This window comes from Physcomitrium patens, chromosome 22, assembly GCF_059467195.1.
Source record: "Physcomitrium patens ecotype Gransden chromosome 22, ASM5946719v1, whole genome shotgun sequence".
Taxonomy (NCBI): domain Eukaryota; kingdom Viridiplantae; phylum Streptophyta; class Bryopsida; order Funariales; family Funariaceae; genus Physcomitrium; species Physcomitrium patens.
In genome coordinates, this window is record NC_143431.1 from 12,330,104 (window position 1) to 12,347,074 (window position 16,971).

The 16,971-nt window shown below is 41.3% G+C and overlaps 4 protein-coding genes and 1 non-coding gene across 9 annotated transcripts; 2 read left to right on the top strand and 3 right to left on the bottom strand.

Moving 5' to 3' along the window:
* Positions 1-342: 342 nt before the first annotated feature.
* Positions 343-4,309, bottom strand: LOC112275222 (D-cysteine desulfhydrase 2, mitochondrial). 4 transcript variants are annotated; one of them, XR_016499981.1, is made up of 7 exons: positions 3,744-4,072; positions 2,948-3,211; positions 2,651-2,693; positions 2,203-2,532; positions 1,868-1,997; positions 1,575-1,715; positions 343-1,409 (listed from the first exon to the last, which is right to left on the bottom strand). XR_016499981.1 is itself a non-coding variant. In XM_024505391.3 (7 exons), the coding sequence occupies exons 1-7, from the start codon at positions 3,933-3,935 to the stop codon at positions 1,190-1,192; spliced, it is 1,359 nt and encodes a 452-aa protein (XP_024361159.1). In that variant the 5' UTR covers positions 3,936-4,309; the 3' UTR covers positions 343-1,189. The 4 variants fall into 4 exon arrangements, 2 of the variants coding, with proteins under 2 accessions (XP_024361159.1, XP_024361160.1); XR_016499980.1 differs by having other exon boundaries at positions 1,571-1,715; XM_024505391.3 differs by having other exon boundaries at positions 1,571-1,750; positions 3,744-4,309.
* A 169-nt stretch (positions 4,310-4,478) lies between these two features.
* Positions 4,479-7,536, top strand: LOC112275223 (uncharacterized). Its single transcript, XM_024505393.3, has 3 exons — positions 4,479-5,746; positions 5,893-6,115; positions 6,292-7,536. The coding sequence occupies exons 1-3, from the start codon at positions 5,360-5,362 to the stop codon at positions 6,798-6,800; spliced, it is 1,119 nt and encodes a 372-aa protein (XP_024361161.1). The 5' UTR covers positions 4,479-5,359; the 3' UTR covers positions 6,801-7,536.
* Positions 7,537-10,051: 2,515 nt separating this feature from the next.
* Positions 10,052-11,869, top strand: LOC112274805 (uncharacterized). 2 transcript variants are annotated; one of them, XM_024504573.3, is made up of 2 exons: positions 10,052-10,631; positions 11,079-11,869. In XM_024504573.3, the coding sequence occupies exon 2, from the start codon at positions 11,168-11,170 to the stop codon at positions 11,549-11,551; it is 384 nt and encodes a 127-aa protein (XP_024360341.1). In that variant the 5' UTR covers positions 10,052-10,631; positions 11,079-11,167; the 3' UTR covers positions 11,552-11,869. Both variants share the same exon structure in this region, with proteins under 2 accessions (XP_024360341.1, XP_090102332.1).
* Positions 11,870-13,006: 1,137 nt separating this feature from the next.
* Positions 13,007-15,143, bottom strand: LOC112274768 (uncharacterized). Its single transcript, XM_073530160.1, has 3 exons — positions 14,879-15,143; positions 14,097-14,146; positions 13,007-13,565 (listed from the first exon to the last, which is right to left on the bottom strand). The coding sequence occupies exons 1-3, from the start codon at positions 15,141-15,143 to the stop codon at positions 13,398-13,400; spliced, it is 483 nt and encodes a 160-aa protein (XP_073386261.1). The 3' UTR covers positions 13,007-13,397.
* Positions 14,549-14,635, bottom strand: LOC112275413 (small nucleolar RNA snoR1). Its single transcript, XR_002967726.1, has one exon. It is a non-coding gene; the product is annotated as a small nucleolar RNA snoR1 (small nucleolar RNA).
* Positions 15,144-16,971: the final 1,828 nt, after the last annotated feature.

Genomic DNA, 16,971 nt, shown 5'->3' on the forward strand with positions numbered 1-16,971 from the left:
TAACATACAACTTCATTTAAAATAAATAAATAAACACAAAAAACTTAATGTGTGAAAATCACTAGGATATCTTTCTGTTTTTTTAAAAAAATTATCAAACACATTCAATTAGTTTTTAGTTACACCTAATTTTCAATGTTTGGTTATGAATACATGAAAATACCTATACTCTTAGGGACCATACAATTATTTTTTGCCATATTTAATTTGCGTTTATGTTGACATTTTAATCATTTGTAAAGCACCTCTATCTTAACCATCCATGCATAACTTAAATCTTTCACAGGCTATATCTCCCACTTATAATCAGTAAATTTCTGAAGCCATACCAAGGAAAGTAGATAAGGAAAATGTTGGATACATTTTTATAAATCAAAGATTACAACATACATTGTGCATATACTCTACATGTAACATATTTGGCTACCTAGGCACATATTACATCAATCTGGACACAACACATACCCAAACAAGCAATTCCACAACATGCTAATCAAAAGGAAACTGGTTGATGGAATGTACTTATTGAGACCCAAGTGACCAATCCAGCCATTTCTCGATCATGATATGAGCCTACACTAGTATTGTTGTCTTTTTACTTTTCTACTGTATTTCACAGTGACGTATCGGACCAATCACTGTATAAGACAGGGTTCCTGCAAGGCCATAAATGAGGAAGAATGAAGTGCTAGATTCAACCATTATAGTATTCTAGCTAGCAGCAATCAATTCATATGCACACTCCTGCAGTTTGAAGGCCCCACCAACTTACCCTCGGTTCATCATACAAAGAGCATGCATTATTAGAGAGATTGGGGGGCCACCTCCCCTAACTCACAGGTCACATTAGCGGGTGACCCGCAAAGCATCAGTTCATGGGTCGCTGTAGAAACTGAGACATCTCGCAAACCATACGCAACTTCCACGCACAAGTCGTGTAGGAGGAGAACACGTCCAGCTCGAATAATCATGACATGGTGCCCAGTGATGTCGGATGGAGACTGAAGCTCCCACAGAAGAGGAAAAGCTCAAATACTGATGCTCAGATTGAAACTTTTGAGAGATATCAGGCGGTTCCCTAAACAAGGGTATATGGGAGGCTAACCTTCCAGAAAGCTCCCCAAAGCTTTGAACAGCAGGCCTACGTTTTAGGGTCTCGTGGAGCTCGATGATTCTCTCCCAGTCTGATTTAAAATTGAAGAGGGTACCTCTGGGCTAGCCCAAATAAGCCCAGTGTCCCACCTGTGTGCAGCAACACTACTTCTTCAGCGTCGTCACCAGCTGCGCTATGACACAGTTTGTTGGCCGACTCCCACCCCGCAAGAGTGTAGATAGGGTCTAATAAAATGCCCGTCTCTCGTGCAACACGTTGGCAAATTTCTATCTCACCACGTAATATTCGACCAAATCTGTCATCATGCACAAGAGAATAAAAAAGCCCTGAGTACTGAGATCAATAGTGTAAATAATCAGTTTCTAGGAACCAGATACAGACCTACACCATTGCTTAAACAATGGTGACGATTGGTTGGCTTCAGCTTCTAAAATCTATCCATAGTAACCTACTTACTTACGAGGTTGGCATCGCTCTTGCCAGAGTATCGGAAGGTCGGAGCCTTTTTGACACAACTCCACCTCCCATGTGTGCCCATGATATTCGTGGGCGAACTCAGCGAGTAGTCTATCAGCCTGCTTCTCGTAACCTTCACGAGTATCTGCAAGCATCACGCCCACCACTTTCCAAGGTAGTCTGCGGAGGAAAATTTAACTGTTTCAATCATCCAATAAGCTGACATATTCATCCAACCAACAACATGAGCATTAAAATGAAAGCATGGTATTTAGAAGAGGAGAAGATGCCACCTACCTCTTGAGAGCAATGCCAAGAGCCAGCCCGACGGCTGTGGTCCCAGTGCCACTGTCGACAATGACATGCAGACGCTCTTTCTTTCCAAATTTAGATGGATGCGACAAGTAATCCACCAGCCGAATCAATCCTGGGAATTGAAGTTACGACATTCTTTCAGTCACAACCACTACAAGAGGAGAGGGGGAAAAATCAAAACCAACACCAAAATCAAAATCAAAATAATAGCTACTGCATAAGATGCATAACTAGTTTTTAGTAACTCAGCTCCAAGAATTCAAGTTTGCATGCTTTAGAACACATAATCCATCGAAACAATGGGTTGGCTTCCGAACCTGGCAAAGCATGGCAATCACCAGCACCTTCGTTCAAAATTGCCACTTTCCTTCCGTTTCCACTTGCAACCTCACCCGGAACCATTTTCCAACCAGAAAATGAAGATTCATTTAATATTTTGTGATGTATAGAGATGACGCAAGAAGGATCACCAGCAACTTGTAAGGCGTACTTGTGAAGCATCGCGTGCCTGTCAGCATATTCTGAACGAGGGATGTATGTAACATAGCCATACATTCCGGCCACTAGATTATACCCTGTTGGAATAGCTGGCCTCTCTCCTCGAAGCAACAAGTGAGCCTTCATGCCAACCTCCGCGCATGCAACAGCTGTAAGCCACCGAGGATTTCAGTCGCCTCATCCACAACACAGTGTCGGCTCTCAGTACCTCGAATATCATTTGAAGTTAGTAAGGGATCGTTAACGACGGAAGTACAGGACACACACCTACGGCAGCCGTGTGTGCACTTTGACAACCTCCGCACGTGACCTGTTAAAAATCCCACCATGTGTCCAGGAAACAGGTTACTTGCTTCAGAAAAGTCTATTATGTCAGTCCAAGGGTAAGCAAATCTTACAGGGGCAGTACGGTAGTTCGAAAAAAATAACTAAAAAATAAGATTGGTGCTTCTCGTACACTTGATCTGAGTAGCTTTCAAATGGCAACTCCAATTGTAGAAATAGCAGAAGCTCTGAAGTTGCACACAGAAATTGGAGGTACAATTCAGGAGCTGGACGACTCACAACATCAGTGACTTCATGCGCTTGAAGAAGTGGAATAATTGCATCCAGTTTCCGAAGCTTGTTGCCTCCCATCATAGGATGAAGCAAGTCGTCTCGAATTACGTGAAAACAAGGGCCCGAAAAATCTCCTATTTCGTCCACTCGCCATCGCCCTTCCCTAAACCCCACTTTCGTCGTCTTGGTCGCCGCATTGGACAGCAGCCATGGCCTGGCAAGGATTTGGTCCCAGCCATAAACCTCTTCACACTCTGTCTCTCTGCTTCCCTACAGTATTCAAGGAACTTCTCACTCTCCGTCGTACTCTTCGTCATATGATACATTTCGATACTTACGTTTCCAACCTAACCTAATTCCAAATTAATGCTGAACAAGAGCTTCCACATGCAACTTAAGAACGAGGTTTGAAATCAGTGTTGAAAGCGAACTCATCATTATCCAGCGTCAATGAGGACAGATGCGATCGCTTGGCACTATTCGTTAGTAATGCAGGCAGGGGGTAAACCCTACTTTCGCTCATTGAATCAGGGTTTAGGTCTAGGCTAGTCATCCCGGGGGAGGCGGATATTGAAGTATATATATACACACATTTAATAAAATAATACGAAAGTAAAGTAGAAATCCTTGCTAAAACCGCACCCCACTCACTTCAATTGCTTCACGCGCAACAACAGATTGGCAATCACGCTCAATTTCTCCAAAATCCAAGAACCCACCCAACCTGTTGCCGTAACGAGCCCACAACAGAATGCCAACACGCTAACTAGGTGAGTAAAGTCGAAGCGAACGAGAAGCTCACCTGCCGAGCGGAAACTAGAACGGAGCGCGCTTGATTCTGACGCCACGCCAATCCCCCAACAGAGCCCTCCCGGGGGCGATGAAAAAGAGGGCCAAGATAGCTCGCCCTGCGCCGAATGCACTGCTGGGGGTTGGTGAAGGGCCCCATGAGCGTGCACCCGCAGCTCCACGGCTGCAATCCCAGCTTCCTCATAACATTAGGTGAGCTAACCCACGCGACACCACGAGCTTACCCCTCGGCTTGACCATGCACCAAGGAATGAACTTCACAGGGACCGACTCCGGATCGCCGTCTGTCGACGAGAAGACGATGTACGTTACAAATGCACAACTGGGTCCTTTATTGCAGATTCAGTTACGAAGGACGGAGGACCCGTCGCTCTTTTGTGAAGCACGGTTGAGGCGCCCGCGACCGTTACCCGTGTGTTGAAATTTCTCCTGCGAGGATGGTCGCAGATACTAAATATGGCTACGATACAGTACCTATCTGCTTCATTGTATTGTACGCTGAACTTTCTGTTATCTCGACCTACAAAAGGAAAAAGCCTCGCATGCTCGGTTCCCTGGACTTGCTGTGTCGACATTGCCCTCCATCTCCTTCTTCACATGCTTGCAGCGGACAACTGACGCAGACTTGACGCCACGTACATACCGCCCTGCTGCACACCTTGTCGCAATCGGGTGCCTTATTGCACTTGGGAATTGGGTGTGTGGTGCGGGCAGTCCCCCGATTCTGATAATAGTTTCGGAGCAATAGAGGTTTTGTTTGGGATTTCGTTGCTGTAAACAAGTCGTGGTTGCTACACGAGTTTTTCTTTCTTTGATTCTTTGTAGTTTAGTTTTTTCTTCCTCCTGGTCGCCAGTTGTTGTGTTTGCGCGGGGACCGATGGGCTAGGGCTCTTGTATGAGAGTGCTCTCTATATTTCATTCTGGTTTGATAAGTTTTGTTGCGGTGGAGGATAGATTTTCTGGTTCTTAATTGTTGACGTCAATTAGTGAAGTGGGATTCTCTGGTTGCATTCCTGTGTATAAACATTGGGCGTTGCTGAGTGAGTGAGGGTGTGTAAGGAGTGTGAACGTGGCGATGTTCGTGGGTGGAGAGAGAGAGAGAGAGAGAGAGAGAGAAAGAGAGAACGAGAGAGATATACAGGGTGGTGAATGAGGAATCTACTGAGTTATTCAGGTAAAGGAGAGCGTCACTTATTCATCGGTACTCTTCCTGACTCTATCCGTGCGAGAGGGCGTGGCTTCGTCGCTACCTCAATACCTTCTGTCGTGATCCCCCATCACGAGCGTATTGAACATAGAACCACAACAACGAAACCAAAACGGCGAGGGTGAATTTCGGGTGTCACGATTCAGCGGGAGCGGAGTCTGATGTTGTTTATTTTTGAGTTCAACAGTTACCTTGAAATTTCCTTTGCGTGAATTCACCAATCTTAATTGGGTTTCCTTTCTCTCGTATGCACACTGAGAGAGGAAGCCTTGGAAGGGGTACTGTAGAAATTAGAGAATCTGTACGACATCATCTTGCAGCTCCCGGGATTCTGTTAATTGCGCTGTTTGGAGAATTTGAGAATCAGCACAGGATCGAGCACCACCATTGGTAGTCCTGCGATGCCGGGTCTTCGTAGACCGCAGAACATAAGTTCGTACACGAACTCTATCTACCATGCTGACATGCACACCTCTGCCATGGGGCAGCAATATTCATGGGATCGAGAGAAGTCGATCATCCACCGAAGGCCGACAACCACCCGGCAAGCAGTGTTTCGCCCATCCCAGTGGCTCAAACTGAGGAACAATTATCTGGGCGTGAGACACTTGAGCACAGCGCCTGCAGCTCCCGCAATGCCCGCAGTGCCAGCGTGCTACGGTAGCAATGAGAGTGACGACCTCCAGGCCATGGTGCACGATTTTATCGAGAACGATCCTTTGGACCACACAGAGGGAGTAGATAGCGATGGGTCTACGTCTGGCAAGAAGGTCACTGAAACCTTTCAGGTGCGGTAACTGTTTACAGCAATTCTGGGGTCTGTACTTTAGACCACCATTGCACCTAAAATCTTGGTCCGGGATCGTGGTCTGCGATGTTTGATATATGGACGTGTGAGCGTAGATCTGATGTACCATATTCGTGGTATCTGCAGATGCGGATTTCGCAATACAGCGCGCTGGAACGGGAGCTCCTAACTGAGGTGAAGCTGCTCCTGCTTTCCATGAAGGGGGATTCCGACCTTGTTTGTGGGCCTGACGGCTCTGATTGCAAAGGAGGGTGCGTGAAGCGGTTTGTCGTCAGGCATCTCAAGTTATCTGGGCATGATGCTTCTGTGTGCAAGTCTAAGTGGCTAAGCTCCGGCCGCGTCCCTGGAGGTATCCACCACACTCTAATCCATTCCCTGAATTCTCCTACTGATATCATTCAAATGCGATAATGAGCAGGAGTGTATCCGCTTCTAATAGTGATTTTTCTCAAGAACTTTGCGCAAAGATGTGACCGAACTCTGTGTCTGAACACTCACACGCCTGCTTCTGTTTCATTTCTGTAGGCGAATACGAGTACATTGACGTCGTCTTTGATGACGGCCAGCTAAAGGAACGGCTCATTGTGGACGTAGACTTCCAAGTTCAGTTCGAGATTGCAAGACCCACCCAGCAATACGAAGCTGCTTTGAAGATTCTCCCTGCCATCTTTGTCGGCTCCACCTCCAAGCTTCAACAAATTTTGGAGTTCATGTCGGAGGCTGCAAAAGCATCCTTGAAACAGAGCGACATGCATCTCCCTCCGTGGCGCACGCTCAACTACATGAGCTCGAAGTGGCTGTCAACTTACGACAGGAAGATCGATCCAGTCCCGGCTTCACCAACCATACGTCCCCGCAGCTGTCACTGGCAGAAGAATAGGTTGGTCTTCCCGTCCATGGCAAAGCAGTGTGGGGAGCAATTGAGGCTTACAAAGAGCTCACTCATTGAGGAGATGAAATCGTCTGGCGTCGTCGGCAAGCTTACTCGTGCGCGCAGCGCGCATGAGAATGTGCTGGAGCGACATGCCCTGTAAGTAACTCGGTGGATGGCACAAGATTGCATCAAACTTTTGCCCCAGAAATTCTATCTGCCCTAGGAGTGTTTGCCCAAGCTTAGAATCTTATAATTCTTTTTGAATAATCGAGGTCATTTTTTTGTTATACATTTTCGCAGTTTGCGATTTGTAATTTCTAGAGCTTTGGGCTTTCGTTTTAAGAGTTCAGGATAGCGATAGACGGTCCTTTCTGAGGCAACCCCGCGGTTATGTTAGTTGATTTGTAGAGAAAGGGTACTTCCAGCAGCTGGATTGCAACGCGCTATTATGCATTGCCCACATCAAAAAAAAAGAAAAAAAGAAAAAGTAGAGAAAACTCTCACAAACATCGCGGCATCCTTACCTTGTCACCAGCAGGCCATGAAATCCATGATACTTGCTGAATGACCTTGAAGAGTTTAAGATAGAATTCAACCCACGGCTTGATACACTTAAAGTTCAACCGTTTGTTATGTATTTTTCAAAAGGTTTGGACAGATTGTTAATGTTCATCCTGCAGCTGCCTGGCTAGAGGCTGTGCTCATAGTCCTGCCGACAGCTGGTTTTTTGTTTAGTAGAAGAAAGTTATGAAAAATCAGTCATTAGGTGACCTGCCATCTGAGATCCCTTTAGAGGCAAGAAAACTCTGACCTGCACAGATTTTCAATCTCTTTTTCTAATAAAATGCAGCATGCCATCAAAGACGACTGGCTGCTTGCTCTCATTTATTTGTGAATTAGTCTTCCCCTTCCTCACTTCTCTTGGCTTATCTCAGTGACCAGTGTTTTGTTCCTGTGATTCAATCAAAGGCGAGAACCTGTATTTTAAAGCAATATCAATCAAACTGAGAAGTATGCCGTGTGTAATCATAACGAGATTTTTCCTCTGGCTAATTTGTTTTTTGTATGTTCAGTATTGAGCGTTGTGTATTGTGTGCTCTGCTGATCCCTTTACACAGACATTGTGTTAAACGTGTTAAGAAACATGGGGAATCTTTTACCAGTGGTTTCAGAATAATAATATTATCAAAAAAAACTTATTATTGTGGGTATGCAAAAGCATTCTCTGTGCACAGATAATGTCAGTATTCAAGGTTGATGTGCATGGCCAACAGAAATCCTCCAAATAATCAAAAGTAAATCCAATCATTTCCCAAAAGCTTGTAAAGAGAGCTTGTACAGTGACAATCAAGTTTTTCATATCTCAAATCCAAAAATATATATCAAAAGTAACAGTAAAAGTTGTCATGTCAGAAAATCCACAAGATCATGAAACATTCTTCAACTGATACCACTTTGCTCATTCATTCACAATACATGTTTCTGACAGGATTGAATATCATATATGTACTGAGGTACACCACATGCCACCCAATATCTGAGAAACCCTAAACGCCTTTTCACCTTATTTATGACCCTTTCTTTGCACTGCCTCCATGAAATTGACAAACACCATCTTTTGCTCAATCCATGGCCCTTGGGAAATGGAGACCTGTCAGCTCACTGCAACAGGACACAGCAATCCAAGCTCACAATTTACTTAAACACAGCAAGAAAGTGTCAGTTGGGTTGCCTTATAATCCACCCAAATCTGCTTTTCCAAAAGCAGCAAAACCAAAGTTGAGGCAGTGAAAAATCCAAAGACTTTTTGTGACTGCAGAGATGGGGATTTTGCCTTGGGGTTGAGCACCATCATGACTATGGAAATGTACTCACCTTGGAATCTGTTCCCCCCTGCCTTCTAACTATGAACCTGTCAAAGCAAGCTTTGAAGTTTGCACAAACTTACTTGCAAGCCCAAGAATTAGGGCTCACACAAGCCCTAGATTTGGGGGTCATTTTGCATTGGTCAATAGTCACAAAGATGATACCATTGTGGATTACAACCCTTCCAAGCCATGAAAAGTTGTAGGGTGGTGTGTCTCAATGTCGGCGATTTTTGTGAATTATGTCTCACACAGGCCCCTAAAATTAGGTATCATCTTGTGTAGGTGAATGGTCATTAAGGTGAAGTCATTGTGAATTGTAACCATTTCAACTTGTGAAAGGGTCATTCTGTGGTGTGTTGGGGTCTCAATGTTGGTGACTTTGTGCATATTTGTCACTTTGTATAGTGGGCTGAGTGTGGTCATATACATGTGTGTGTGTGTGTGTGTGTATATATATATATATATAGAGTTCTAATTTTAGTGACAATGAGTGTTGATGAGGGGTATCCATATTTTATGACAACTACACCAAAGGTGGCCATAGTCATTACATAAGTTTAACATGAGGCTATGAACATGGAGGTGTTGACATTAATAAGATTGGTGAGGTCATGGGATGAACTAATATCATCATGAAGATTCCTCTCATCTAGCCTTGAAAAAGCTAGACAATGGTGCACAAAAATTTGAGTCTTGTGAGGTGTTAGATGACAAGACAGTTAGACATTACAATTGAGCATATACAACTTGTGTGGCTCTTGTGATAATTTAAATGTTGGTTTGAGTATAAGCAAAGAATGTCACCTTCAAAAGCCATTGAATGAATTACATTACAATTTATAATGTGGACATCCATAGATTCTTTATATTTCAATATTAATACTACTTTCAAAAATAATAATAATAATAATAACTTGATTACATTTGGATATGCAATACATTTATCACATTTATATATTTATGCATTAAAAAAAATCTGTCTCATATATGATATATATGGTATTAATACATAATCTTAGACACATATCAAAATTGGACAAATTTCCTCAACTTCATTTTAATTCCGTAAATTAACAAGCCTAAAACAACATTGAGCCTTTTATTTGTCCATTTATTCTCTATAATACCTAAATGAAATTGTTGCAAAAATGTATAATGGATTTCTCTTCGTAAGCATGGTATTAATATATATATATATATATGTGTGTGTATAATTTAGAACCCATATGATACTACATGCACTACAATATGAAGTAGAGTATGAGGTGAAAACTCCACTTTTACACACTTTAGCACATGCAGTATGAGTAATACGATCACATACCACGGTTATAGGGACCGATTGGACGCGACAACGCAAAGGACAAAGGAACACAATCCGAAGGAGGAGGGGGATTCGGTGCCAACGCTCCTAATTGGAAGGCGGCAATAGGGCCAGCCACGACGTCGGTCCATGTCAGCGGACCCATCAACCGACCCCTCCTCCCCCCGAACATCAGACACGACCGGGCAAAGCTTTTGTGTGCCTCGTGCCTTTTTTCCGGCACATATCGACTTTTTCGGTGGCGCGGAGAGTCTGATGCAACCGAGTAGCGTGCACAATTTGCTTGCGCGCAATCTCTCTTGTTCGATGAGGGCACTGCACCCTGACTGACTGCCCGCCTGCGTGGATGATGCTACAGTGGCGCACGATAGGCGGAGGCGGCGATCGGGGTGCCGGAGACGGCGCAGATGGCGCAGGCAGGCGGAGGCGCGGTGAGCCTGCCACGAGCAGGGTCAGTCGGGGGGGAAAACGACGACGTGGTGGGCGGATGGAATTTGTCCTGACCGTGAGGGTTTGATTGAGTGTCGGTTTTGGGGTCTGTTGGATCGGCTGGGCGTGGGAGCAGACTCGATCGTCGAAGCCTTGTGAGATGGGTTTTTGTGGGAGACAGGGTTTGGTGGATGGGGGTGGATGGTCGGTGGGTTTCGCGAATGGCAACGGTTTCGACAGTGAATCTCGGAGCTGAGCAGTTGGAGGTTCGTTCTGTGAGGGCAGGTTGTGGATTGCTGGAAAGGACGGATTCGTGGATTGGCAATGGCGATGGTTGGCGTGATTTGAGACTCTTGCGCAATTGGGGGAGGTGTGTGCATTTTCCATCTAAGAAATGGCTCTTCATTTATGATTTTGAAACATTGAATTTTGATCTGTTTGAATTTGCGATTTCTGCATGGTATGCGTGTTACTGCACAATCAGATCGAGAATTATTTTCAGTTTTTGTGGTAACATGGTCCGTGTTGGTTTTGTCTACATCGTCTGATCAGAACTCGTGCATTCTAAAAGAATTCTTTGTTTCCACTGAAGTGATATTCTCTATCACATGTTAAGTCCCAGTGAAAAGCACGTACACTACATGGATATACTCTTGAAGTCTCTCGCTGTTCAATTGCTGTTTGTTTTTTTAATATAAGCTTCCACTAACGCAACCAATCTGAAAGCCAATTTCGTTTCAGCAATGCACATTGACAGGTATATCAGATTTATAAATCCTCTTAGAACAAGTCCCTGACATTCCCTTTTGTATGGCAGAAGAAAATTGGAGATGAGGACCTTGAAAGATGTGCTTACACGGTAAAAACAGATGTAATGCTCGGTAATGTTTAACTCTGTGTCATTTTATGGCATACAAATCATCTGGCAGCAACATGGAAAAAGGGAATCAGAGAATCGTTGGCAGCCCCTACGAAGCGTTATCGGGTGATGAAGAAAACAGCCCTTACCTATGCCCTTCCGCAGGCATCTACGACAGGCCTCTGCCTTGCTGTGGTTGCGGAATCGGCTGGTTCTCGTTTCTGATGGGCTTCATCTTCCCCTTGTTATGGTACTATGCCACGATTCGATTCTTCTGGACCCAACGGCACAACGACCCCAGGGAACGGCCAGGTCTGGCAGCTTGTGCAATCGCTGCACTTGTGGGTACCGTGACGTTGGTCATTGTTCTTATAGTCCTGTTCGTGCAACATGAAGGCTTTGTCGTCCTCCTCTCTTCAACTACAACCTGAAACGTAAGCCTTGATGCACTTCAGACAGTACTTTGTGCCACCAGTGTGATCTGCTGTGTAATTAACTATGATAGTCAGCTTTGTAGCCATCACGTACTACAGGGGAAGTTTGTCCCATTCTTTGGTTTACAACATTTTGTAGTGAGATTCTTATTTCATCATCTTTGATAGAAGATTCTGAATATTTTCGGAGATTACTTCTTTTGATGAGCTGCTGCTGGCCATTGACGAGGGTGAACGTGTAGGTGTTATTAAGTTTTCATAAAGTGTACAGAAATGAGTTTTGCCAGGTTAAAAGAGAAGCCACTGTTAACGATCTTCAATGTATTATTTGAGGTACTCGTCATACGTGAATGCTCTGTGATTATGATGTGACATTAAATGTTTGAATTATGGGATTTCTTTTGCACATAGATTGTCACCTCCCAGCTTTAAGTTTGTTAAGCTCAGTTGAAGTCTCATCAAAGGAACTTCAAGTTGTGTCCAGTACAAGTTAAACATGGCTTCTGCGGTGGATTGTGAGGTGGTGATTGAATTATTTAAGGGTCATGTTTCATCGGATATATGTATAGATAGACATATATTAATCTAAATAAACAAAGACAATGATTTATAATACTTCTCATCCTTTCAATGATTTTTGCTTGTCAAAATCTTTTGACAATTGAGATTTGTTAACACAGCCTAAATATTAAAAAACTTAATTTATTTTATTTAAAAGACGTAGGTTAGAAATTAATTAATTAATTAATTCAAACTTATTTTTGATAAATTTATTTTTTAAAATATATATATATATATATATATATATAATCTATTAGTTTTATTGCATTCTTATTACCATATAATGTTTGCACTTTTATTTATTTATAATCTCCATTAAAATCATTCAACCAACTAAACCTCAAATTAACAAAACATTAAGACAATGTTATATACATACAAATTAGTATAATATTCAAAAAGAATTATATTGTGTATAATGTATCTGCCAGATTCTAAGTTCAATACTTAAATTAATTTATAACAAAATATTAACATCTATAACATTAATTTATTATAACAAAACTAAATTAACCTACTTCATACTTAAATTGATCCAATTGTCTTCTATTTGCTCCTCCTGCATTGTCTAGGACTATGTACTCTCATAGATCTCTCAATTTTGCTCTAGATGATGTGATGATTATACAAGGGGGTGAGGGAAGGAGAATGGAACTCTTGGGAAGAGAAGGCAGTTGCTGAATTGTGAAGAAGAATTAGCAAAAGAGGTATAGCAAAAAGAGAAATATCTAAAGATGTCAAATAATAAAAAAATAATTAACATATATTTTGATAGAAGGAGGAATTGTATTTCACTAAATGTGAGTCAATTTAAGATTTAGGTGAGTTGATTTAATATCCTCCACATTGTTCGTTAATATTACGATGTGGACGGACAGTTAGAGTTGCACATAGGTAGCAAAACATTCTGTATTTATGAAATGTAAACCTCACAGAGAAAACAAAACAAAACATTGTTACACTCGTACTATAATATGAAATTCAGATTTTAAGAAAGAAAATTTTGTTAGACGTATGTATTGTTCTACAGTTCATGTATAAATGTGCAAAAATAACTGCATGATTCTAAAGCGCATTTCACAGTCTCTAGCAGTGGTGTCACAGAACTTTGAATTATCATGGTGCCACGTTCCACAGTCCTTGGCAGTAGTTCAACTCTCTTGTATGCACAGACATCGAAAATCTCACAAATGATTTCGTGGAGGCAGAAGGGTCTTCGCCGATGAACATTTGAATGTCAGTTTTGGCAATGCTACTTCAACGTTATTTGTCAGTTCCGCCATCAAATAACATAAAATGAATAAAAGATGGTTGTACTGTTGAAAGCAGACTCGTCAGGTTGTTGAAGTTGTTGATTCATTACTAACATTCTCACCCACAATCTTGAGACTCTACTGTAGAGTGTCATGCTTACACAAATACACATAAGGTCATTTCGTCTCAGAAATTTCTGTATCACAACAAGTAGAACATTGTGTGTAAGATTAGTTTCACTGTACGAGATTGAACACCTTTTTCATCAGAAGATGCTCCAGCAATGGATTCATAGGTGGCATTCGAAGGATTTAGCGCTCATGAACTTGGATGTAGATTTTGGTGACAAATGAACTGTGGTTGACAAGATCAACTGCAACTTTTGCTAGAGCGCCAACTACAAAGGACATTGCGTTTGCACAGCCAGACATGGGCACAGTAGACAGTGGACATTGATGGTCAAGATAAAACTGTATCAGTAGAAAATCATTGTTATTACTTCCGTGTTTTGAAGGCATATTACATACTCCTTGGAGTCCGATTACTCCGGGTTCAGTGGAGGCATGTTGCATGATCATGTTCCTTCAGAGAGACGATTGGGAAGATGTTTTTCAAGTTCATCACATACCGATGATCTGATTAAGGATGTTGATAAAGCACAATGATCAGAAAAGATTTAGTCTGATTAGACACATATTGTAGTAAGGGGAACGACGCAATCACCTACATTCATGCCAAAGTAGATCCGACTCGTTCCAAACTTCGCGTACATTCCTTCTGCAATCATTCCAATACATTTCGTTTATTTTTCCTTCTTGTGTGGTGAAGAGTGTACACTTTTCGACCTCAGGCATCTATTCGAATCAGAGTTTCGAATTTCGAGCTCGCAGAAACAATCATCAAGTTGGGGACAGTACTTCCATCTGCTTTAAAACCAGATCCCAGTTTTAGGGCTAGTGAATACGACTAAGTCACTACAAAAAAACAAAAAACAAAAAAACAAAAAAAGATACTTATAACCTGAGATAGAGGCCTAAGACCCGAGTTGTTACATCTTTCCCCAGACGGAGAGCACATTAAAAAGTGACAACGAGCGTAAGAGAGTCACAGTTGCGTTTTCGGGACTCCCAAAAAGGGACAGAGAATCCAGCATTAAAACCAAGAAATATACAAGCAATGTGCTCAGAAAGACGCATCCCCGTTCAGCGAGCACTGTAGATGCTCTCATACAAGAGGTGTCAGAAAGTTTGCATAATCATCACAGCACACCCCCTATCGACAGAGCCATCAAAACAAAACTATAACAGCCAAAGTTACAACACTCACTGACGATTACACGGATCCTTGCAGACTATTGAATCGTTCTTCCTACTGCACGAAAACAGCAATGACATAGCATTTACAGATAAGAGGCATCGCCATCGGTTTCACCTCAAACCGATACGAAGCGCATCTCCACTAATGAAACATGGTTGCATGTGCTCAACACAAAAGGTATCAAACACCCACTCTGGGAGAAGCAATAGATATCGTAAATATCGCACCACAGCAGCACTCCAACCATGTAAATTCGACAAACAGCACTAACTTCTGCGCGATCGAACAGATTGAACACAAACCCAGTTAGGGCAAACTCTAGAAGACGAAGCGAATGATCCTGGGGAGGACAAGGAGCGGAGTAAATAGGGTTTCGCCAAGTTGGTCTCGATACAAGACAGCCGTCAGATTCCGACTTGGAATGGGCGACTCCGCTGTGCTCATGGATGACGAGCATCATTCGTTATTGGATGTGCGATATTAGGGTTTCGTCCAACTCAGGAACGTTGAGAACAAGGAGTCAGTGAGCGAGTGAGGATGAAGAGGAATAGTGTTAAGTCGGCAGATGATGTGTAATGAAATGAGTCTCTGTCGAAACGGATGTGCAATTTCCCATCCACCACGATGTGTAATGAAATGTGTTGATTTCCTTTAGTTTCACTACGATTTTTTTTTTTCAATTTTTATCATATTGATAATATCTATGTATCTATGTATGGAAAGTGAAAAATATAAAGTATTTTGGGGGAATTTTTTTTTTTGATTTCTTGCCAGATCAATATTTACAAAGAATGGATGTATCAAGGTCGTGAAATTCAATGACGATTCTTGGTTATGTTAAACATGATTGTTTAGTGTATCAACTTTGTTGTCAAAGATTTTATTCAATAGTTGTGAGAAATATTCATAATTGAAAACCATGTTAGAATAAGTAGGGCATTAAAACTTGAGTCCATTCATCATCATGCAACAATTACATTTAGTTATGGTCCACATTTAGGGTTTAGGGTTTATGATTTTTATTTTATTTCAATGAAACAATTTTTACATGAAATCATAAATTTGAAAGAAAATTCCTCTTTTATTGAAACCCAATTAAATACTAACAACTAGACTGGTATATCTTATAAAAAAAATATTATAAGTATCCAATACATATAAACGATGCAATCAAAAGCATGCAAATATTTGAATCTATGTTCAATTTACCCAGCACACAAAAACAAATATGCAGTTTTTTGTCATAACATTCACAAAAATCAAAGTTCTCTGAGTTGGTGAAATGCTGAGATAAATGAGATTATTGTTGCAATAAGTTATATATAATAGTGATAATAAATATGATAGTATCTTATTCTATTTTCATAATAATATAAACCCTCGGTGTGTTAAGAATTAGGGGTGTTTTGAGGATAACCAAAGTTGAATTGCGACGATTTTAAAAAAATCCTGAGGCTTTCTGATGTCGTGACTTTTTTCACTGTAATACTTGGCGTGTTAACATTCCAAGTTATATTACTCTTGGGAATGTTTTGCTCAAAGATTTAGAATGAATTGTTTCTGTATTGCTGATTGTCACAATTTTCCAATGTTTGAATTTTGACGTGTCATTTTATTTTTACAATGGGCTTTGTAAGATTTTATTATCAAATTTATCACAGATGAAATCTCACAATAGCATGAAATACGTTGAAGAGAAAGACAAACGATTAAATTGTTTACTAGTTTTGGTGGTTATATATTTACAAGTTTTTATAAATATATAAATAGAGGTACATATTTTTATAGATTTAAGTGTACAATTCTATAAACATGATTTAAAAAAATTTAGAGTTTATAAAATGATTCTCGTGTGAGGTAGATGGTTCTCATATTTGAAATACTTCATGTTTTTGTTAGAAAATAAATACAAATATTTGTAAGATTGATTTTAGTTTAGTATGCACATATTGAAAGATGTTTTTAGCTTTCAGAACCAAACCAATGCATCACATTGATAAAGACTCAATCACAACAACAATGTTTGTGATTTCATTCAATTCCACAAGACTAAACCGAGACATAACCACACAAATTTATGACCGTAGAACACAAGAATTACACTCGAAGTTATGATGTTAGAATAAAAGCTTACAAACAATGAAGGTCTGACGTTGGATGATGTACGCATGACGAGCAGCATCCGACGTGTCTGCACAGGTGGACATATAGAGCCGAGCTGGCAGGGCCACGAAGCCAATAGGGAATGGGTGTGGTTAGTAAGAAGATTAGTTATTCGTGGATGA

What these genes read in the sequence shown, in the direction of transcription:
- LOC112275223 (XM_024505393.3), top strand. Translation starts at nt 5,360, where the DNA reads ATGCCGGGTCTTCGTAGACCGCAGAACATAAGTTCGTACACGAACTCT. An exon ending in AGGTCACTGAAACCTTTCAG is followed by an intron (nt 5,747 to 5,892) that starts GTGCGGTAACTG and finishes TGGTATCTGCAG; the next exon opens with ATGCGGATTTCGCAATACAG. An exon ending in CTCCGGCCGCGTCCCTGGAG is followed by an intron (nt 6,116 to 6,291) that starts GTATCCACCACA and finishes TCATTTCTGTAG; the next exon opens with GCGAATACGAGTACATTGAC.
- LOC112274805 (XM_024504573.3), top strand. Translation starts at nt 11,168, where the DNA reads ATGGCATACAAATCATCTGGCAGCAACATGGAAAAAGGGAATCAGAGA.
- LOC112275222 (XM_024505391.3), bottom strand. Translation starts at nt 3,935, where the DNA reads ATGAGGAAGCTGGGATTGCAGCCGTGGAGCTGCGGGTGCACGCTCATG. An exon ending in CGCATGAAGTCACTGATGTT is followed by an intron (nt 2,694 to 2,947) that starts GTGAGTCGTCCA and finishes GATTTTTAACAG; the next exon opens with GTCACGTGCGGAGGTTGTCA. An exon ending in TGATTGCCATGCTTTGCCAG is followed by an intron (nt 1,998 to 2,202) that starts GTTCGGAAGCCA and finishes TTCAATTCCCAG; the next exon opens with GATTGATTCGGCTGGTGGAT.
- LOC112274768 (XM_073530160.1), bottom strand. Translation starts at nt 15,143, where the DNA reads ATGCTCGTCATCCATGAGCACAGCGGAGTCGCCCATTCCAAGTCGGAA. An exon ending in TATCTATTGCTTCTCCCAGA is followed by an intron (nt 14,147 to 14,878) that starts GTGGGTGTTTGA and finishes GAATGATTGCAG; the next exon opens with AAGGAATGTACGCGAAGTTT. An exon ending in GGATCTACTTTGGCATGAAT is followed by an intron (nt 13,566 to 14,096) that starts GTAGGTGATTGC and finishes GTTGTGATACAG; the next exon opens with AAATTTCTGAGACGAAATGA.